This window comes from Halichondria panicea, chromosome 7 (assembly GCF_963675165.1).
Source record: "Halichondria panicea chromosome 7, odHalPani1.1, whole genome shotgun sequence".
Classification (NCBI taxonomy): domain Eukaryota; kingdom Metazoa; phylum Porifera; class Demospongiae; order Suberitida; family Halichondriidae; genus Halichondria; species Halichondria panicea.
Genome location: NC_087383.1, coordinates 1,874,298 through 1,898,081, shown reverse-complemented (window position 1 = coordinate 1,898,081; position 23,784 = coordinate 1,874,298). Strand labels below are relative to the sequence as shown.

The 23,784-nt window shown below is 42.6% G+C and overlaps 1 protein-coding gene and 4 long non-coding RNA genes across 6 annotated transcripts in view; 3 read left to right on the top strand and 2 right to left on the bottom strand.

Annotated features, from left to right (window-relative positions):
* The window catches only part of LOC135339247 (uncharacterized), a 72,845-nt gene that overhangs the window by 7,461 nt on the left and 41,600 nt on the right, over positions 1–23,784 (top strand). The gene's annotated exons all lie outside the window — the stretch shown is intronic.
* LOC135339211 (uncharacterized) lies at positions 3,719–4,863 on the top strand. The gene is made up of 3 exons (XR_010395910.1): positions 3,719–3,756; positions 3,845–3,960; positions 4,327–4,863. It is a non-coding gene; the product is annotated as an uncharacterized LOC135339211 (long non-coding RNA).
* Positions 4,890–23,784, bottom strand: part of LOC135339135 (NACHT, LRR and PYD domains-containing protein 5-like) — a 28,199-nt gene continuing 9,304 nt past the window's right edge. Inside the window, exons 1-3 of one of the 2 annotated variants that reach the window (XM_064535273.1) lie at positions 7,895–8,411; positions 7,449–7,787; positions 4,890–7,288 (exon numbers count right to left, since the gene is read on the bottom strand). In XM_064535273.1, coding sequence (XP_064391343.1) covers positions 4,962–7,288; positions 7,449–7,787; positions 7,895–7,919 — 2,691 coding nt within the window. In that variant the 5' untranslated portion in view covers positions 7,920–8,411 and the 3' untranslated portion in view covers positions 4,890–4,961. Of the gene's footprint in view, positions 7,289–7,448; positions 7,788–7,894; positions 8,412–23,784 lie in introns of those variants that run through there. The other variant, XM_064535274.1, reaches the window with a different exon arrangement.
* On the top strand, positions 13,339–15,403 carry LOC135339242 (uncharacterized). Its single transcript, XR_010395953.1, has 2 exons — positions 13,339–13,997; positions 15,215–15,403. It is a non-coding gene; the product is annotated as an uncharacterized LOC135339242 (long non-coding RNA).
* LOC135339186 (uncharacterized) lies at positions 15,333–16,334 on the bottom strand. Its single transcript, XR_010395858.1, has 3 exons — positions 16,046–16,334; positions 15,645–15,694; positions 15,333–15,604 (listed from the first exon to the last, which is right to left on the bottom strand). It is a non-coding gene; the product is annotated as an uncharacterized LOC135339186 (long non-coding RNA).

Here is a 23,784-nt window from a genome sequence, read left to right as displayed (position 1 = left end):
CAGTCATAACCAGCCAGTAATACTTAGAGTGCTGCAGTTAGATAGCTTTGAGTATCTAGTTTTAGATAGCTATAATAGTGCAACTATTCAGTCGTACCCTGTTCTATTAAACTTAGCTCACTCGTATGCAGCTGCATGCTAATTATTCCCGGACACTTCGCATGCGCTATAAAAATCTGTTCCAATTATACCCGGACAATTTCCTGTCCAGAACATAATTATGCTGTACTTTATCTGGTAATCTGCTTATTCAGTGTCTTCTAACTTTATTGCATGAAACTCTTTTCTCAACCTCAACTTAAATCTTCTGTCACTTGCAGTTGCACCTCGAGGGGAAGCTCAGAGTTCTGGAGAATTGGACCAACAGCTGTGATAAGTCAGCGCTACCAAAGGTGAGCTCAATCACTTTAAGAATAAATGTCTTTGAGCAGTAATTGGTCGCCAGAGTTGAGAGAGCTGAGATCTCACTAGGGAAAAGTAAAATTGTTTCTTATATAGTTTTGATCGAGTTGGTAGAAGAAATCATATTTTCAGAAGGCCCTAACACCTTGTAGGCTTTAGCTGATATGAAGTTGTAGTGAGCCTCCCATTTCAGACACAAACAGTCCAATTAAGATCTTCTTATCAGAGAGTACCTGCATTTCATGTGACTCATCAATAGCAACTGAATGCCATGGCCTACCATTGATGCTCACAACAAAAGCCCCTTGCTGGTACATTGCTAAGGTAGTGGTGGGCATTTCAAGCAAATCAGCAATATGGGTGTGAGATTATTCTCTGATACGTTTGATGGTCAAACGCTGTGAAAATAGATGCCATTTTCTTTATGCATGATCCAGCCAGTGTGTATGTGGAGGGTTGGGCAGGTTATCTAGAGGAGCAGAGGAGCAGATGTTCATTTGTATACTTTTAGATTCGTTAAAATGTTGTACACCAAGTGGTGTGTGGTGTTTTATTGGTGAGCATTTTTAGTTAGTTATGTGGTACGAATAAAATAGTGCATGTATTTCGTGCTTGTGCACAGTTCAATTCCAGTGCCTTACAATTCTCATTCTCCTCACAGCAGCTGTCCAGACGGAGGACCATGTGTCCGAGTCTTCTCTCACGTGACACTACGTCCCACCAGTCCTGGTCTGAGGCCCCTCCCCCCACAACCTCCTCTCTCACTTTATCATCACTCAAATCCTCAACCAAGTCCGTATCTTTTGCTCCAAGATCATGTGACGAGTCCTTCAAAGTGCACTTCACTCCTACCAGGTTCATGAAGTTCCTGAATGAGCAGGAGGTGAGAGGAGGAATGTTTTCATATTTTACTTTAATAACCCTTTACCTGTCAATGTGCAATGTTGTTTGAGAGTAGATTTTACCAAATGCATTAGTTTGTTTTCATACCTCCTAGATTGGCAGTGAGAAGAAGTCCAGTCCTCTAGACAGTATCAGAGGGCCTCCCTCGTTCCTACACCACCCACAGAGGTGAGAGATACACATGTGCAGTGGTTAGAATATTCACTGGACTTTAATCAAAATCGATCTACTATTTGCTAACTACAGTCCAACTTTAAGCTGACCTTTATTTCAAAGTGGGAGAATACCATTAAATTTCATTGCCAGATTTTCAGTAGTTGAGTGTACATGCACGTCACTGTTGTATGTCGAGTATTCTCCACCTGGCAGCAACTTATTGATGTTCCCCTGTCAGGTTGAGGAGAAGAGTGAGACCATTCAATGTCTAGAGGATGACCTGCTGAGGGAGTTGGAGGAGAAGCTGCTCGAGAGGTCTCAAATCATGGACCCGGGTGTCATGGCTGAGAATTGGAACTGGCTAACAGCAACTCAGATGTGAGTTTTGCATGTACATGTATGCACTCGGTGAATACTGTATAATTATGCCTTGAGGCGTAGCCGCACGAGGGATACGGTAAAGCTGACTGTGTGTGTGTGTGTGTGTGTGTGTGTGTGTGTGTATTCCAGCTGTAACTGCTCAACGGTTGCAATGCGACAAAAACTAACAGCTTCTATGGCTTCTAGCCACGTTTTCTTGGATTTTGTTTCGTGGATTAGCAAACTAAGGCTTCTTTCTCGAGTTATGACTAGTTTGACCCACATTGAAGGCTGTTGCAGTCTCTTCAGAATCTTTCGTAGAATCATCTGTTCGCACAAAATTTCTATTCAACTTATAAGTTAGCCTTGCACTAAAGCGCTAGCTTTTTGTTAGCTAAGAGCCAGAAAAGAGGTGTTATTAGCTATAGACTATAGTAGCCATTTGTTCTCTTTGCAGACACCCATTATTCTTGTGTAGATTTAATACGCATGCACGCTCATCCCCACATGTGAGATAATCCAGATCCTGATCTACTTTTTCTTGGGATTCTGGTAAGAAGCCACAAGCATGACAATGATTATAGAATAGATAACAATAGAGTACACAAGTCTGGTAACAATAGATGCATGTAACACCAGTCTTTTCTACTTTGTGCAAATACTACTGAATATAAGCCTCATGATCCAAATTCTCTATTACTATTCTGTACAGATTGTGCCTTTGACAAAGGTTTGCTCCCACTGTTTGGCTACAGGTCATATAAATAACATGCTCTATCTTTGAAGATTGATTATTCATCAAGCCATCAGATAGGCTTCTGTTTACATTCAGCTCCTCTCCTATTCTATTTGTAATTCAATTCTGTCAACAGTAATACATTATGTAATTACCTCTTCACCTCTCTAACACTCTCATAGTTTGAGAGAAAGCGAAACATGACGAGAGGCATTAGCACAGCGCAGCTTGCAGCACTCGTTAATACATGTACACTAGACTCTTGTTAATCCGGCACAGTGAAGCTTGGCCAGAATAGCGAGGTGGTTTAAAATATCCACGGCTTAAGGGGGGAATGGACCATAAATATATGTTCCACTAATCCTGCCAAAACGTCAGTAGTGTTTACATCATACCCAAGTTTTTACTATCAAAATGTAGCTTTTAGAGTACACTGTTAAGTGTGCTTAACACAAACATATAACTCGTACAGGGGGGGGGGGAGTTACAAGGTATGTTTCAAAATGACTTAGGTACATGTACATTTGTGATTTTTATCTTTGACAGTTGTGGTGTAAAAATAATCTAATTCATAGATAGTACTTGTCTGTGGTTGTGGTGAATTGTGAGGAATTTTAGTTTTGTTTCAATTGGGTATCCAGTAAAGTACCTAAGTTATTATTTAGCGAATCTAATAACTAATGACATCATCACATTAGTACTACATGTCATCACATTAGCATTAAGTTAAGCATGATGTAATCATTTAAACAAAAGTGGGCATATAGCCAAACATTTTGTGACGCGCTTACGCACTCCCAAATCTCCCCCCCCCCCCCCCCCAACTTGTTATCCTAGATGAAACCCTGTTAGTGTATTAGAGAGTACAAGAATGATTTGTCAGAACAATCTCATGTACCTCTTTGGTGAACATACACTAACTGTGTTGTACTGACTTTCATTGAATCACACTGTATCACACGTCACTCCCCTTGCAGCTGTACAATGAAGTACATAGCTGCGATAAAATCCTTCGATGTTGTGGATAGGCAATCAGCTGTCTACTGACCAGGTGTGTGTGGGCGGGGGGTAGAATGGATTGTGCGCTCAATAAGTGATAATCCTTATTAGTTGCTTAAAACCTGATACACAATTTCAGTCAATCAATTTTTCCATGCCCCACAGAGACGTAACCTATATTTACCTCGGCTGGAAAAAATGTGAGTCAATTAGTGACTTTCTATGACATTTATTCCCGGAACTGAATCATAATATGACTCTCACTGTTCCCCCCCCCCCCCCCCACAGAGGGTTCTTCCTGCGAGCATCGACAGTGGACTCCCCGGACAGATAGCTGGGTATTGACGCATACTCTGACGTGATCAAACCAATCAGTGTCCATGGAGATATGCCCCACCCACTATGTGAGTCTCCACCTACGTACTGGAGTGCATAGCAGATACTAACATACTTGTGTTGTGTGCTTAGATCTTTAATACGGGCTGTCTATATACTAAATAGAATATAATTATGCTTTCAATTCCTGCATACATTGGTGTGTCACGGTATTGATGTTAAGAGCTTCGTATGTCTCTTGTCATTGATGTACTATTCTGGGAATCCCTCTACTATGATCAAACAACATGATAATCATCGACATGTGCTCTTAATATTATTGCTCTTGTACATACTTTGTCCAGATTCTACTACTAATCTATTTCAGTGTGAGGCTATTGACTTATTTTATGCCTCTATGTGTAACGTTGAGCGCTATGTTAACACTCCCCCAGGTTCAGAAATGTTGTGTTTTCAGTGGATGTGAGCAAGTTTGAGGTGTCTGGTCGTTTCCTGGGCAGGCAGATAGAGAAGGTCTTCCAAGTGAGGGGAGCAATAAAGGGAGTACTAATATGATTTTGTGTTATGTAGAATACATGCATTCTTTGTCTTATACCAGTTAAAGTGTTTTACTGCCCTCTCTTCTCCCCACACAGGACCTCCTTCAGCTGCAATACGAGGGCCTGGCAATCATGAAGATTGTTGGAAGGGCCAAAGTGAATGTTAATCTGCTCATCTTCCTCATAATTATATGAACAAAAGGCATCACAGCGTTAAATTGGATTTTCACTAGCAAATTGCTTGCATGTGTTCATTGACAATTTACTGTGCATGTGAGCATTTATCATTATTATTACCAGGAGAAGCCCTTGTTATGCCTCGAGGCGTAGCCGCACGAGGGATACGGTAAAGCTGACTGTGTGCGTGTGCGTGTGTCTGTGTGTCTGTTATTGTTACCAAGGAGAAGCCCTTGTTATTGCTATGCTATTGTCTGTGTGTTGTTCATTATTATGAATAACAATCAATCTCAATTAATAATCAATCAATTAATAAACATAATTAATCTCGGGTAAACAACAATTACCACATATTAACACCAAACATCAATCTCGGGTAGTCCATTTCTCTTCCTCTCTTTGTTAGCGTCCATGAATACTGTCTTGATACAGGATCTTAGGCGGGAGGGTATCCACAATCGTGTCAGTTCAGAGCAGTGGGTGGTTAGATGTCTGGCAAGCGTCTTCATTCCATCTTCTGTTATTGAGTCATTATCCCATATGAACAGTTCTTTAATCTTGTTTATGAGTCCAGTTGATAGCTCCTCGATACTCTGATCAGTCAGTTCACAGTTACCCAAGTTCAATGTTCTCAGAGTCTTATTAACTGCAAGTCCAGCAGCAATGTGACGACAGCTAGTCACTGTGTTATGAGACAAACTAAGATATTCGAGGGAATTGTTTGTATTCAGAAGTTGATAGAGGGCAGCTCCATTGTCGTCTGATATTGTTAGTGAGCAATTAGCCAGGTTCAGTGTCTTTAATGATGTGTTAGTTGACAAGGCCTCACAGAGTGTGCTAAGTCCACTGTTGCCAATGGCATTATTACACAAATTCAATTCAGATATTGAAATAGTGTTCTCGATAATCTCAGCGATGTGTATCCCTTCTGTAGGAATATCATTATTAGAGTTCGGACACTTGGAGAGTCCTCGGGCCAGAAATTTGCAGCCTTGGTCACCAATAGAGCAATTTCTGAGGCTAAGTGTGAATCCATTACTGCTATTGGAACAAACTGATGCAAAATATCCAACAGAGAGGCAGTCGATAGGATTCATTGTAGTGCGATAAAGATGTAGATTGTGATTAAGAAGATTAGCCACAAACAAACACAGTTGCGAGTCTTCAGCTTCGTACAAACAATTGATGAGGGACAACAAAAGGGACTTCGGCTCACCATACTTTTTCTCTTTCTCATTTTTGACAACCTTTCTGACCAGATCAAAAACAGTGGCTGGAACTGGACACAAGAATCGAGGTAGCAAGCTGAGGATTGGTCTACTAGTACTCAGTTTGGTGATACCAGCATAAAACTGGAAGACTGCACTGAATCGAGGATTCCCGAAGAGCTTCTGGAATACAGAAATTTGTTGCTTGGGAGGCATGAGAGAGATGTGGATTGCTGCTAGTAGCTCTTGAATAGACAGGTGGAGAAAGCAGTAGTAAACCAGATCACCATCGCTAATGATGCTGGGAACAGTTTGTAATAATCCAACGTTTGAAATCTCCTTCGTAATGTGAAGTGCGGCCAAATCACTGTCAGTAAATGTCACTTTATTTTGTTCGATCCCATGATATGCAAGTTGACACATTTGTACGGTCTGTGTTCTGATTTCCGAGGGCAGTGAGTCTGGGGATGTGATGTCTCCCACTGGAGTGGTCTTCCTCAACTTCTCCTTGAGGTATCTCTTGAGAGAGCTCTGGACCACTGATGTGAATATCCCGTGGTTGGATGTTGGGAGGGAGTGGTTGTCAGAAAGGAAGCAATTAACGACAATGGAAGCATTGAGGGGGAGGTAGCAGCTACCTTCTACCACTGGGTTCTCTCGAATTCTCTCCAGTAGAGTCTGCACAGCTTGTGAGTCACCTTTCAGACACTCAGTGAAATACTGTTCTAGTTCATGTGGATTGAACCCCAACACTTCCACCCTGGACGAGACTAGTGGGTGGAGCTCAGCCGAAGATGATGGTCGAGATGTTATAATCATGGTGGATTTGTGTAGCGGACGTTCTTGTGACGTGCCTGGTCGAATTAGTTTGTTGATGATTGAGTCTCTAGGGAGGTCAGAAGAAAGTTCGTCCCATCCGTCCAGCACCCACAGTACACCTTTGCCGTACAATGACATAATTGCAGTCTCTATTTCATTAGCCATCGCTTTGTTTGTGCAGGGAAGTAAGTCAGAAATTGTAATGGCTTCTCTAACGAGGGGATCTCTCAGTCTGACAAGGATTGCAATATCGAATTCTTGGAACAGTTTCCCCTTTGCCCACTCCTGACAAATGTGTAGAGCAAGGGTGCTCTTGCCAGAGCCGGGAGCTCCTTCAATCAACACAAAGTGTCTTCTATCTCCAATCTCAGAGAAAATGTTCGTCAAGTTAACCGGAGTTTTTTTAAGTAAAATATCGTCAATTTTTCCTGTGATTGTTAGTTTAACAAATTCATCGTCGATTTTTCCTCTCTGTATTTTCTCTTTCTGAATCATGGCCAGTTTAAAGACTTTGTTTGTTGAGACGGGAGGCCATTGTGTGGCTGATGTGGAGTCTGGTTCTCTGTAGCGACTTTGTAGGTAGTCCCTGTACGAGGACAGCTTGTGGTTCAGCAGGACCCTCTCTTGAGAGTGGGGACACGAGGTGGTGGAGTCTGGAGAAACAAAACAATAGGTGAGTACCATTCCTGGTGATAGTAAATAGAGAATTGTATGTGTAACAATAGCAATTAAGTTGAAAGTCCCTTATTTGGTTGCAATCACTCCCACAACGTATGGTACCACAATGACCACACTCTCACATAACAGACTCACATTTGTCAGACAAGTACTTGCACACTTGAACAGCAACGTCTCCTTTGAGCAGGGAGAGTATGATGAGTAGCAGAGCTTGGAAGGTGGCTTGTAGTTGGTTCTTGTTCTGCCAGTATTCTAGGGCAAGTTTTATTCCGGCTTGAGTGCGGTTTAGACGTGTTTTAGCCTTCACTTCGCTGACGTCAGTTTTCTGTCCAGGCGACAGCTCCAGCTTTTCAAGATAATCATCAGTGTTATCGAAACATGCTGCTAACTCGGGTAGATCTGGTTCCTTTATTGCTGTATTGAGCTGCTCATCAGTCAGTTTCATTTCTGTCTTCAGATCGTCAATTGTGAGCTCTGAGAATAGATAAGCAAGCACACAAGGTTAGCAATCACCAATGAGAGTTTTATGCTTTAGCAATCATTGGGTTTATCCTTTATAGGAAACATGACAGTCTTTATACCTTGGTTCTGCTCTTTAGTGGCCATTCCAGCAAATAAATCTGTGCCTTGCAGCTAGCTCTCTCAGAAATATAATGGAGTACCAATTGCAACCAACACGGGCATGCGCAAGAAACACGTGGTCAGGCAGTCAGTGAAAGAATAGAAAACTTCTCTTCTGGGTCTATCCCATAATTCTCAAGATTTCTCTTGCTGATCTATCCTATAATTCTCTATATGAAGATGACCACTACCTCCTCGAGCACATCCTCAACTGGAACACCGCCCATCAGTTCCACCAACCCGACGACAACTCCGACAACTTTCAACACCATGATTGCCAATTCTGTCCAGGCAGCCCTCGGCGCGGTGTTACCAACGATCATCACCGCAATGGACCAGCGGATTCAGGCAGCAGTCCAACAACACCACCCCACAGCCGTCCCCTCATCAGTCTCACCATCAGTCCCACCCTCGATCCCAACCATCTCTGCTTCCGGCTCGGGTACCCCACGGAGTCCCACCTCAGGCCCTGTTGTCAGCACCGGAACGGCAGGTATGTCAAGTACCTCACTAGCACATGTTCCCCTCGTATCCACTAGTGCCCCCCGTACTCAAACCCGCATGAGCCTCCCCACATTACCGACGATACCAAGCATTATTCCATATACGGTCAATGTAGGCCAGAATGCCATCCCCATTCCCGACAAACTATCTAAAAAATCGGAAAATGGGGAATTTATCGAACTAGCTGAGTTCTTACCCGACTCGTTCGGGGGTACCTCAAACGATACGGGTGAGAAACCCAGAAGAAAGCGCAGGGTTGCCAACATATTACATAAAAACCTCTGCTCTACGTTTTACAAATAAATGCTAGGTCTACAATCAATCAAGACACAGAACTAGATCTAACTATGGCGACGTGCTTCTGCTGCCCCAAACCTCGCTACAAACGGCTGGTTGATGGGCTCTTCTCAGAGGACCCTCAAACACCCACACCTGTGTCTGCTAATATAGACAAGCTGCTCTTCTTTGTTCAAACCTCCCCTGACCATCTGGACAATATTGGAGAGTACCTCGCTCTGAGACTGCGTCAGAGCCTGCAAAAGAGAGAGAAACGGGTTAGACGACTATTTCAGAGACATACCTGTACAGTATACAATATCGACATGTCATGTATAGCTAGTGAAATTTATCGACCATCCCTGTACCTCCGGAACAGAAAATGATGTATCTTATGTGGCTGGGAACTTTAAATGTTATATCTATGATACAACCAATGGCTTTCTCACAAACGTGGTACAAAATACCATTTTCATGCCTCTCCCTCCCCCCAGGCATGTGAGTGGCTCTGCAAGTGACGGAGAAGCTGCTGTCAGCCTGTGACTCACGAAAGCTCCAGTTGATTGTGGATAGCTACCTGGATATACTGCATAATATGCTGGAAACTAGCAACACAGAACTGGCCACCAATTCGGTGAGTAGGGGGGAGTGTGATGTGTGTGGGTGTGGGAGTGGGTGTGTGAGTAGAGTGTGTGGGTGGGTGGGTGAGTGCAGAGAGTGAACGTGTATCTTCACGATTAGATTGCATGTACATATACTTTTCATTTTGTTAATAGTGTATTGTGTATACAACACATTGACGACCCTTCCTCCACACACACAGTTTGTGAAGTTTGCCGAGCGAGAGGAAGGGAACACCCCCTACCACAGACAGTACGACTTCCTCATCCACCGCTTTGCCTCTCTTAGCCTCACCAAGAATGTGGACGACGCCGATAAATATCACGAGTATGTGCACTTGAAATGAGTTTGAGTGGCCACAGGTCGAAGTGTTAGGTGTCATATTTTAACTGTACCGCCCTTAGGGTGCTCTGCCACATGCATAACTTGTGATAACATTGCTTTCATCACCAACTCCACCCCTCCCCACTACACCTCACACAGGACGCGGATGGCTGGGTTGCAAGGGCTGAGGGGAGTGATAAAGAAGATTGGTCGGCAAGACAACCTCCAGATGAACATTTGGGACCTAGATCACATGAACAAGATAGTGCTGCCATTCCTCTTCAATATGCACAGTCACAGTGTCGCCCAGTCAAGGTATACTGTCTAGGAAAGTCACTACAATTTTCTTCAGTTCTACTCCTGAAGCACTGGCTAATACACATACTTCAATGAGTAAATGTTGATAGCCTCAGTCTGTATCAAACTTACCTATTGATGGCCTTAGATAATTATACAGTGTGTGCCAATAGTAACCTCGCTCCCACTCTGACAGAGAGTCTGGTGAGATCCAGCCTGTTGTGGAGGAGGGGGACAGTCTGGGAGGGTACTCTCAGGATAGTCTCACTGAGCTCATCACTTTTGCCGGACTCTCTCACATCGACAGTGTCCTCAAGCCAATACTGCAGTAAGTCAAGGTATACTATAATTATGTAATAAAATGAATAGTCTCTACAAGTTTTTCGTTGCTTTTTGCTTTGTTCTGTTATGTAACATTGATAGCTTTCAGGTCCAACATACTCTTGATTTATTCTTGATCAATTGTTCCCTCCAGTAGACATGTGTATCCCCCACGAAGACAGCGGGTAATTATAGCAGGTAATTTTCGTGGGCAAGCTGACCTCCACGAAATTTTAACGTAGGCGTGGCTTACCGGAATGCAGTGCAGGCAACGAGACTAAACAAATTTTTACTCACAAAAACCACCGTTTTCCGAGTTGAACGAATTTTTTACTCCACGAAAACTACCCGCTATACGGTACCTACATGTACATGTGTATTGTACTTTCCACTCACATGTACCCCCCACACCCTCCCGTGTACATGTGTATTGTACTTTCTACTCACATGTACCCCCCACACCCCCCCCCCCGTGTACATGTGTATTGTACTTTCTACTCACATGTACCCCCCACAGCCCCCAGTGTACAGTATCTATCATGTACCCCCACAGCCCCCCAGTGTACAGTATCTATCATGTACCCCCCACAGCCCCCCAGTGTACAGTATCTATCATGTACCCCCACACACCCCCCCCTTGTACAGTATCTATCATGTACCCCCCACGCCCCCCAGTGTACAGTATCCACACACATGTACAACCCACATCCCCCCAGTGTACAGTATCCACACACATGTACCCCCCACAGCCCCCCAGTGTACAGTATCCACACACATGTACCCCCTACAGCCTCCAAGTGTACAGTATCTATCATGTACCCCCCACAGCCCCCAGTGTACAGTATCCACTGTACATGTACCCCCACAGCCCCCCAGTGTACATTATCCACTTACATGTTCCCCCACAGCCCCCCAGTGTTCATTATCCACTGTACATGTACCCCCACGCCCCACAGCCCCCCAGTGTACATTATCCACTGTACATGTACCCCCACGCCCCACAGCCCCCCAGTGTACATTATCCACTTACATGTACCCCCACAGCCCCCCAGTGTTCATTATCCACTGTACATGTACCCCCACGCCCCCCAGTTTACATTATCTATCATGTACCCCCCACAGCCCCCCAGTGTACATTATCCACTGTACATGTACCCCCACAGCCTCCTAGGGTAACATTATCCACTTACATGTACCCCCACAGAGACAGGATCGGTACAAGGCCGTCCAGTCGCTGGTGGACCACCTGGATGCCAAGATGAAGGAGTCCTGGGAGACCAAACAAGGGATCCTCGGCACACTCTCTAAGTGTGTTGCCGTGGCAGCAGACAGCTCTCTAGGTGAGTCTCCATGGTAGAGTACTTGTATGGTTGCAACACTACTTTTGGGCCATTTTCTAAAGAAGGCTATACGCATTTATTCTTCATACGTAGATGCTTTCATAGCTGTTATTAAAGTTTGTACATGACATTGTATGTTTTGACACTACGTACCGTCAGGAGCACATTACAGAAGGAGCGTCTAACTGTGCATGGGTTCGGAAATCGCATCTCGTGTGCTAAACGCCGCATTGCCTTATAAGAAAAGTGTGTAAGTACTGTGTACATAAAGTACGGACCGCGGTCAGCCTGTGAATATCATTATAAATGGATTTTGTTTGTAATTCAGCAGCAGGAGAGCTAGGTTGATCCAGAAAGAGCTAAAATGAATAGCTAGATCTTTGATGGATGTTGGTATACATCATGGAAGAGGCTGTCATCGGTAAGGTACAGAAAGTTCTAAAATACGAGCATATCCAGTCACTTTGTACAGAGAAAGTTTGCTAGACTTAGACTAACACATACTAGGCGTTTTGTTTTTGCAGTAGGGAGTCTTACTGGGATTGTTAGAAGAGAGAGCTTACTACTAGGCCTATAGCTAGCTAGCTAGCTGTAGCTTTTCACTTTTATTGACCTATGCTTGGTAAAAGTGCACCGTCAGCTCAATTAGCACTCGCCCGCAGACCCACTTAGTGGTTTTGCATATAAGGTCATGCTTTGCAAACTTCCACGAGATGCGATTTCCGAGGTCAGACGCTCCTTCTGTAATGTGCTCCTGGTACCGTATTACTAGAATATTTTGCTGGTGAAAAACCTTTTCGAATGAGCCAAATCAACAGAAAATTTGACCCTTTGCGATCTAACTATTGCGTTCTGGCAAGGATCGTGTGTATTTACTAGTAATAATTTTTAGGTTTTGCGGATATTATTGTTGCGAATTGATCAACCCTTCGCAAAATTCGTAAATGTTTGATGCTCGCAAAACATTCTAGTAATATGGTAGTATGGTTTAATTCCACGCTTTAATCTGCATACATGTATTTACATTACTTAGCTTGTGTCCACTCGTGCAGGTCCGTCTGTACTGGATATATTCCGTACACTGGTCCGCCACCTCCGTATCTCAATAGAAACCGTTTCAGAAGGCCCCTCTGACCTCACGTCCTCTCTGACCTTTCAGCAATCCATCACTATCACTGTGGGGGAGTTTGCAGGAGTCCTTCCCGACTATCATAAGCCAGATATACTGGGGCTCATCAACTCTTATGTACCCGTGGCCTCAGGGGGTCTTGATAGCGGAGCCACCACTGGACTGTCTGTACATCCTCTGGCACCTCAGGACACTCAAAACAGGTGAGAATGATATTATACAGCTTTTGCTTCATGTAGCTATTTGTGTACATGTATGTGTTTAGTTTCCTGTCATAAACACTGTTTGTACATGTACGTGTTCTCTGATTCTGGTGCCTTCGTGAATCCTGTTTATAGCAGTAACCTTTGAGTAGATTATAGAGGATGATCTGCGTATAATTATGTGACCATGCACAATAGACTGCGTGCATTACTAAGTGTTTAAGCTTCCATAATTGTACTCTCTCCTTTATTAGCAGAGTTCGTCTATTATGAACTCTCTTGCTAACAGTTTGACCCTTTACCAGTAAATTTGGTAATGATCATCACATGTATTTTCTCTCAATACTAATTACAATGTTGTTTGCATGAGAGTAGATATTTACCAAATGCATTATTTTGTTTTCCTTTTACCTTCTAGAAGTGCAGTCATCTAGACATGGAGGAGAAGCTGCTCAAGAGATATCAAATCATGGACCCGGGTGTCATGGCTGAGCTGGAGTGAAAATTGGAACTATGCAGATGTGAGTAGTTTTAAATTAGCATGTACACAAGCGCACTGTTTCTGTGGTACATGTATATCAGACTAGTCTTACAGGTTGCAGTAGATTTGTTGTGTCATATCCGCGAGGTACCGGTTAAGCAGATGTTACATGTACGTGCCCATTCATATCTGTCACGCTAGAGGTTAGGGGTCACGTGACTGCGATTAGGTTTTGGGGGAATACGGAAAGAGGGGCCCCTGTGATTAGCAGTATAAAGAGCCTCATTTAGCCCCTCCCCCCCTAATCGAAACTATAATTAGCACATCGCAGTTTGCAACACTCGTTATTATTAGTGAGTTTTCATGATTTTAGTCCATTTATCATCTGTTGGTTTAAGTTACCGTAATGCCGGTTTATCATGTTTTCCTGTTCCTTTGCACAGTTTGTGTGTGTTATGTCACTGTGATCGACCCACCCCATGCTGGAGGTTGATGTGAGTTGAGACTGAGAATGATGCCCTGTCAGTAATGAACCCGAACACTCACTCATGCCTTCAAGAAGTTTAGGTAAGAAATAATATTATGTTTACCAAAGTTGTGGTTAAAGAGTTTATAATACTGTAGGACTAGAAATATTTCGTATTTTAAATATTCATACAGCCACGTTGAGCCTATTGCTGTAGAATAGTTTTGTAGTTTTATTTTTCGTACAGTGTATGATGCTCTACAGTACGAAATATACGAACATTTTCACCATACAACCTCTACTTATACGGTATGTCACAAATACTCACTATTGTCAGGGTTTCAAGCAGGATTATAGCTAAGGGGGGAAATGACGACGGCCATACGCTGTTGAACATTTGGGGGGGTTCGGGGGGCAGCCACTGGAAAAATTTGGCGGAATGATTGTCTAAGGTGCAATTTGGAGGTTTTGTGCTTACAACTATTCAGTCTAGTTCTTACTGCATTGTACACCTTCAACTCACCTGAAAAAACATTTTCACTATGTACATGCACTGCTTATGGTCCCACTATGTACATGCACTGCTTATGGTCCCACTGTGTACATGCACTGCCTATGGTCCCGCTGTGTACACGCACTGCCTATGGTCCCACTGTGTACACACACTGCCTATGGTCCCACTGTGTACACGCACTGCCTATGGTCCCACTGTGTACACGCACTGCCTGTGGTCCCACTGTGTACACGCACTGCCTGTGGTCCCACTGTGTACACGCACTGCCTGTGGTCCCACTGTGTACACGCACTGCCTGTGGTCCCACTGTGTACACGCACTGCCTGTGGTCCCACTGTGTACACGCACTGCCTGTGGTCCCACTGTGTACACGCACTGCCTGTGGTCCCACTGTGTACACGCACTGCCTGTGGTCCCACTGTGTACACGCACTGCCTATGGTCCCACTGTGTACATGCACTGCCTATGGTCCCACTATGTACACGCACTGCCTATGGTCCCTCTATGTACACGCACTGCCTATGGTCCCACTATGTACACGCACTGCCTATGGTCCCACTATGTACACGCACTGCCTATGGTCCCACTATGTACATGCACTGCCTATGGTCCCACTATGTACATGCACTGCCTATGGTCCCACTATGTACATGCACTGCCTATGGTCCCACTATGTACACGCACTGCCTATATGTGACAGGGCCTAGGAAAACCCCCCTTAACGCGGCACTAATTAAATTAGGCTATAGGTCAATATTATTTAGTAGAAATGAAAAACATGGGCAAAAAATTTTTTTTTCACAGGTGCTAACTTCAGCCCTTCCTCTACCTACCTGTAAAAATTTGGCTCTCTACGAAGCTTTAAACAGGTCAAGCGCGGACGTTGAAGAAACTCACCGAACGTTCATTTTTTACAATGAAATTTACTGTTTACGTGAGGGAATTTCCCTATTATTGTTAATTATTTTTAACAAAAAAAGATTACAACTTGTACAGGACTATTTCATCAGCCCAGTACAATCATCAAGAGGAGCCAGGTATATTATAGCTCCACTTCTTAACAAACATAATTTAGCAACAGAAATTCATTAGAAAGAGCAGCTATCTAGCTAGCTAGCTTGGCGTAGATCCACTCTTGTTTCTTTAGATGTATGCATCCCGTGCCACTTGTCTTCATAAACCCTCCATAACTACCTACAGATAAGTAGTAAGTTAAGATAGACACATCACTTACATTCTAGCCAATAGACTATTGTTTCTCAGGCCTCCGACACTCGCAACGACCTGGGGGAACCATCCATATAAATGTTATAGGACAATTTCACAGGGTTTCCTGGGCTCTCCAAGATGTGATCACTCATCCCATCAGGCCTGCTAATACTAAGCACAATGGCAGTGATACCAATACTAAATTAAAGGAGGAAAGCTTCTTGTAAGGCTAATAATAAGTTGGATCTAGCATATAGACGAATACTAAGTGAAAGGCCACCTATAATAGATCAGACAGGCTTCCTTTAAGCTTTATGAAGAACAGAGACACTTTTTGTAGGCTCCATATAAGTGAGCGATCTATTATAAGACTGATACATGACACAGAAAGTAAGTACAAGCTGATAACAAGACATGAAAGCTTACCATTGGAGCGACGGGAGTCTTTGTCTTTTTATTTCTTAGAAGATCCTTCCTAGATGCCAAGCAATCCAGCTACATAGCTATACTAGCTAGCTAGAGAGTCCTAGAATGCCTAGCCTTCATCTAACTAACTCGTCTTCTCCAGAAAATCTTTTACTAAGCTTTATGAGTATACGGAAGTGCCCGGAAATCAATAATTGAACTTCAATTATTCATGACGTTTGAGCGTCATTTACTCAAGAGGGCGTTGCAATACTTCGTAGCGTTCCCTCGAACATATCTCCGGATAGAAAATAGCTAGGAGGTCGATCTTGGTATCATTTTGAAGCTTAGAGAACGCTTTATCCGATTCAACAATAAAAATAAACTTGGGTACACCCGCGTTAAGGGGTGTTTTCCTAGGCCCTGTCACATATGGTCCCACTATGTACATGCACTGCCTATGGTCCCACTATGTACATGCACTGCCTATGGTCCCACTATGTACATGCACTGCCTATGGTCCCACTATGTACATGCACTGCCTATGGTCCCACTATGTACATGCACTGCCTATGGTCCCACTATGTACATGCACTGCTTATGGTCCCACTATGTACATGCACTGCCTATGGTCCCACTATGTACATGCACTGCCTATGGTCCCACTATGTACATGTGGTCCTACTATGTACATGCACTGCACTATGTACATGCACTGCCTATGGTCCCACTATGTACATGCACTGCTTATGGTCCCACTATGTACATGCACTGCTTATGGTCCCACTATGTACATGCACTGCTTATGGTCCCACTATGTACATGCACTGCCTATGGTCCCACTATGTACATGCACTGCCTATGGTCCCGCTATGTACATGCACTGCACTATGTACATGCACTGCCTTTGGTCCCACTATGTACATGCACTGCTTATGGTCCCACTATGTACATGCACTGCTTATGGTCCCACTATGTACATGCACTGCTTATGGTCCCACTATGTACATGCACTGCCTATGGTCCCACTATGTACATGCACTGCCTATGGTCCCACTATGTACATGCACTGCCTATGGCCCCACTATGTACATGCACTGCCTATGGTCCCACTATGTACATGCACTGCTTATGTGTGGACTTTTGTGCAGGGGGTGTGGCTTATCCTGAAACGATGCGTGTTGTCCCCCACCGTAACGCCGCGAAACACTTTTTTGAGAAAGAGCTAGCGGTACATAGCGCTTTTTCACCGTTTTTTTATGGCTATGTACCAATAGCACCTATAATATAATGTAGCTAAGATTGTCTAACTAAGTAGTGTCTGGATCACATATAGCCTCAAGCATGGAAATGAAGTCTAAAATCAGCAGCAGGATTGTTATACTGACAGTAAGACAATCAGTTGTCTCCTCAACCATTCCCAGCCTGTGCTTTACTCGAGGCTGTCTTCCTATGTTGAAGTAGACAGCCTCGAGTAACACGGATGGTTATTCGAGGTCGATTTTGTTGCCAATCCCTCTTTGCTCTATCTATGCTATAAACTATAGTAGCCATTTGTTCTCTTTGCAGACACCCATTATTCTTGTGTAGATTTAATGCGCATGCATGCTCATCCCCACGTGTGAGATAATCCAGATCCTGATCTACTTTTTCTTGGGATTCTAGTGGTAAGAAGCCACAAGCACAACAATGATTATAGAATAGATAACAATAGAGTACACAAGTCTGGTAACAATAGATGCATGTAACAACAGTCTTTTCTCAAATATTGCTGTTGTGTTTAAATAAGCCTCATGATCCAAATTCTCTATTACTATTCTGTACAGATTGTGCCTTTGACAAAGGTTTGCTCCCACTGTTTGGCTACAGGCCATATAAATAACAGTTACTTCTATCTTTGAAGATTGATTATTCATCAAGCCATCAGATAGGCTTCTGTTTACATTCAGCTCCTCTCCTATTCTATTTGTAATTCAATTCTGTCAACAGTAATACATTATGTAATTACCTCTTCAACTCTCTAACACTCTCATAGTTTGAGAGAAAGCGAAACATGACGAGAGGCATTAGCACAGCGCAGCTTGCAGCACTCGTTAATACATGTACACTAGACTCTTGTTAATCTGGCACAGTGAAGCTTGGCCAGAATAGCGAGGTATTTTAAAATAGCCACGGCTTAAGGGGGGAATGGATCATAAATATATGTTCCACTAATCCTGCCAAAACGTCAGTAGTGTTTACATCATACCCAAGTTTGTACTATCAAAATGTAGCTTTTAGAGTACACTGTTAAGTGTGCTTAACACAAACATATAACTCGTACAGGGGGGGGGGGGGGGAGTTACAAGGTATGTTTCAAAATGACTTAGGTACATTTGTGATTTTTATCTTTGACAGTTGTGGTGTAAAATAATCTAATTCATAGATTGTACTTGTCTGTGGTTGTGGTGAATTGTGAGGAATTTTAATTTTGTTTCAATTGGGTATCCAGTAAAGTACCTAAGTTATTATTTAGCGAATCTAATAACTAATGACATCATCACATTAGTACTACATGTCATCACATTAGCATTAAGTTAAGCATGATGTAATCATTTAAACAAAAGTGGGCATATAGCCAAACATTTTGTGACGCGCCTACGCACTCCCAAATCTCCCCCCCCCCCAACTTGTTATCCTAGAGGAAACCCTGTTAGTGTATTAGAGAGTACAATAATGATTTGTCAGAACAATCTCATGTACCTCTTTGGTAAACATACACTAACTGTGTTGTACTGACTTTCATTGAATCACACTGTATCACACGTCACTCCCCTTGCAGCTGTACAATGAAGTACATAGCTGCGATAAAATCCTTCGATGTTGTGGATAGGCAATCAGCTGTCTACTGACCAGGTGTGTGTGGGCGGGGGGTAGAATGGATTGTGCGCTCAATAAGTGATAATCCTTATTAGTTGCTTAAAACCTGATACACAATTTCACATGCCCCACAGAGACGTAACCTATAGCTGTGTTCCATTTACCTTGGCTGGAAAAAAGGTGAGTCAATTAGTGACTTTCTATGACATTTATTCCCGGAACTGAATCATAATAATAATTATGACTCTCACTGTACCCCCCACAGAGGGTTCTTCCTGCAAGCATCGACTGTGGACCCCCCGGACAGATAGCTGGGTATCGATGCGTACTCTGACGTGACCAAACCAATCATCTGCATCAGTGTCCATGGAGATATGCCCCACCCACTCTGTGAGTCTCCACCTACGTACTGGAGAGTGCATAGCAGATAGTCATACTAACGTACTTGTGTTGTGTGCTTAGATCTTTAATATGGGCTGTCAATGTACTAAATAGAATTTGTGCTTTCAATTCGTGCGTACATTGGTGTGTCACGGTATTGATGCTAAGAGCTTCGTATGTCTCTTGTCATTGATGTACTATTCTGGGAAAAAGGTCATCACTTTTCCTCACCAAAACAGCATGCGCATTATCACTTACAATATTTACGCTATTACCTACCCAGCTGCAAAAAGTGGTTAGGCCAAAACCTGACCAGCCTGACCACTTGCTACGGCCTTGATCTTATGTGCAACGTTATGCTATAATTATGTGAACATTATTTCTTACTCGCCCAGGTTCAGATTCGGAAATGTTGTGTTGGAGATCACATCAGGCAGATAGAGAAGGTGGAGCTGGTCCTCCAGGTGAGGGTGTGTGTACAGGTAGATGGTAGGTACGTAAAGTGTTCAAGAAGTTTACTGCCTTGTGTCAGGTATAGTGTTGGTATGCTTGTACGGTGTATGTAAGTACATGTATTCATTTGTCTTACAAATACATGCATTCTTTGTCTTATACACCAGTTAAAGTGTTTCACTTCCCTCTCTTCTCCCCACACAGGACCTCCTTCAGCTGCAATACGAGGGCCTGGCAATCATGAAGATGTTTGGGAGGGCCAAAGTGAATGTTAATCTGCTCATCTTCCTCATGAACTTTTAAAATCCTCAGAGTGTTAAATTGGATTGCCATTAACAAATTGCATGTATTCATTGACAATTGCATGTGAGCATTCTTCAATTATTTATATCATCTGCATGTACTATTGACACGTTGCAATTGATTAATTAACGACCTAATGTTCTAACATACTATGTACTTCGCTACTTTTCTCTAAATTGTCATTGAATGATATAATAGTCCTATTCGTTTAAGAGCCTGGAATTTTGATTGCTATTTGAATTGTGCTGAGCTGGCCCACCCTTTTACATTGTAAAAATCAATGTGTTTTTGCTATGGTGTATGGTGGGCCGTTTGTTTCAAAATTCAAAATTAATGTTATATTTTCATTCAGATTACAATACATTCATTCAAGATGCATATACAGTATTCATTCAAGGTTAGTGGATCTTTGGATCAATTTAAATTTGTTTTGGGCAGAATTTCAAATCGATAGAAATTTATATATTTTTTGATTTTGAATATTTTGAAACTGCAAGAGTACATGCAAATGAGTGCATTCTACTTTTAATTTCTTGAGGAAGAATTGGTCCTGAGTTTAGAAGATGTTTGGGAGGGCTAAAGTGAAGGTTAATTTGCTCATCTTCCTCATAATTATATGAACAAAAGGCATCAGAGCGTTAAATTGGATTTTCACTAGCAAATTGCTTTGTGTTAATAATCAATCAACTAATTATAATTGTTGCCCCTATTTGGCATGCCAGTGTTGAATTCCTACAAGGGAGAAGATCTTCTATTGTTTTTGCTTCTCTAACGAGGGGATCTCTCAGTCTCACCAGGATTGCAATATCGAACTGTTGGAACAGTTTCCCCTTTGCCCACTCCTGACAGATGTGTAGAGCAAGGGTGCTCTTGCCAGAGCCGGGAGCTCCTTCAATCAACACAAAGTTTCGTGTATCCTCAATCTCAGGGAAAATGTTAGTTAAGTTAACCGGAGTTTTTTGAAGTAAAATATCGTCAATTTTCCCCGTAATTGTTAGCCTAACAAATTCATCGTCGATTCTTCCTCTCTGTATTTCCTCCTTCTGAATCATGGCTAGTTTGAAAATTGTCTTTGTTGGGACGGGAGGCCATTGTGTGGCTGATGTGGATACTTGCATTCTGTAGCGACTTTGTAGGTAGTCCCTGTACGAGGACAGCTTGTGGTTCAGCAGGACCCTCTCTCGGGAGGGAGGACACGAGGTGGTGGAGTCTGGGGAAACAAAACAATAGGTGAGTACCATTCCTGGTGATAGTTAATAGAGAATTGTATGTGTAACAATAGCAATTAAGTAGACAGCAACATTCCTGCCAGAGTGCCATCTACATATGCTCTAGTCCTCACGTCAGTTTGCTCTCCAGGTGAGAGCTCCAATTTTTCAAGATAGCCTTTGTGAACATTGTCGAAACATGCTGCTAACTCGGGTAGATCTGGTTCCTATATTACTGTATTGAGCTGCTCATCAGTCAGTTTCATTTCTGTCTTCAGATCGTCAATTGTGAGCTCTGAAAATAGATAGCAAGCACACAAGGTTAGCAATCACCAATGAGGGTTTTATGCTTTAGCAATCATTGGGTTTATCCTTTATAGGAAACATGACAGTCTTTATACCTTGGTTCTGCTCTTTAGTGGCCATTCCAGTAAATAAATCTGTGTTATGCAGCTAGCTAGCTCTAGATTTCTCTGAAATATATTATTGAGTGTTGTTGTTTTTGCATGACTTGCAAAAAAAGTGGGTGTATCTCAGATATCTAAGATTGAGATACACCCACTTTTATATTCACCACCACACCCACCAAAGACATATTGTTTTCACCCACAGAGCTAGCTAGAGCTAGAGACAAAACCTGGCTCCATTGCTAAAGTATTACAGCATTCTCAGAATGGAAAGATGGTGAGTCAATTTATTAGCCATTGATGATTGTCTGGTTCATCTCTTGGTTTATGTTACCTTGTAAGGTACGTCGTGGATCATGTTTTCTGTTCCTTTGCACAGTTTGAGGCTGAGAATGCTGCCTGTCAGTAATGAACCCGACGTATTCAAGTAAGAAATGTGATTACCGTAAGACCTTTAATTAAAGCAACACTTTTTAAAACTTATTGAAGCCAGAGATCGCTTCTTTGGAGGTTGAAAATCATGTTGAAGACCTGGTGTCCATTATTTAGAGGGTCTCATCTAATTGGAGGTACATGTAACTCTACTCAGTCTACTTGCCTCGATTTCTATAGCCACTTAAAAACGTATTTTCCAGTGAGTTAGAATCTTTACTATACTTTACTAGGGTGTGCCTACATTTACCTCCATTTAGGACGCGGCATTAAAAATTAATTGTCAACGCAGCTGTCGCTACTTTTAGAGGTCATAAATTTACCTAACCTCGAAGGTGTCCTCTCTGGTGAGTGGGTTGGGCAAGTGTGTACCTACAGCTGTGTACATGTAATTATTCTTAGCCAATTTTTTGAGAGGCCGCTAATAACAAGAGTCCCATAATAAGAGAGAGAGAGTATCCAACGTAGCATAAGATGTATTTGGAAAGTAGCGTAACTTCCTGCTTTGTAACTGATCAATTTAATTGATGACGTGTTTCAGACAGGGTGTCACGTTACTTTCCGAATATATCTGATGCAAGATAGCGATGCGTTCGATACTCTCTCTTTTTTACTATGAGCTCTTGACTTATTGTACTGCTCCCAGGGTACATGTATAATATGGATCAAGTATGTATGGTCGACTTTAACTGAGCACCCTTGTATTAGCCATAGTTATAAGCACTGCAATAATTATGTCCTTAGACAACGAACTTGCATGTCTGTTTCTGAGGTACCGTATATCTTCTAATTTATCGCCTCAGAAACTTCTAATTATCCCTGACACTCTTGCCTGCCAATTTTCGTTGTTCTAATACAACGGACACTCTTGTGCTTTAATATTACATTTGTCCGGACAATACCTTGAAAAGTTGAGTTACAGTCATAACCAGCCAGTAATACTTAGAGTGCTGCAGTTAGATAGCTTTGAGTATCTAGTTTTAAATAGCTATAATAGTGCAACTATTCAGTCGTACCCTGTTCTATTAAACTTAGCTCACTCGTATGCAGCTGCATGCTAATTATTCCCGGACACTTCGCATGCGCTATAAAAATCTGTTCCAATTATACCCGGACAATTTCCTGTCCAGAACATAATTATGCTGTACTTTATCTGGTAATCTGCTTATTCAGTGTCTTCTAACTTTATTCTTTTCTCAACCTCAACTTAAATCTTCTGTCACTTGCAGTTGCACCTCGAGGGGAAGCTCAGAGTTCTGGAGAATTGGACCAACAGCTGTGATAAGTCAGCGCTACCAAAGGTGAGCTCAATCACTTTAAGAATAAATGTATTTGAGCAGTAATTGGTCGCCAGAGTTGAGAGAGCTGAGATCTCACTAGGGAAAAGTAAAATTGTTTCTTATATAGTTTTGATCGAGTTGGTAGAAGAAATCATATTTTCAGAAGGCCCTAACACCTTGTAGGCTTTAGCTGATATGAAGTTGTAGTGAGCCTCCCATTTCAGACACAAACAGTCCAATTAAGATCTTCTTATCAGAGAGTACCTGCATTTCATGTGACTCATCAATAGCAACTGAATGCCATGGCCTACCATTGATGCTCACAACAAAAGCCCCTTGCTGGTACATTGCTAAGATGGTGGTGGGCATTTCAAGCAAATCAGCAATATGGCGTGAGATTATTCTCTCTGATATGTTTGATGGTCAAACGCTGTGAA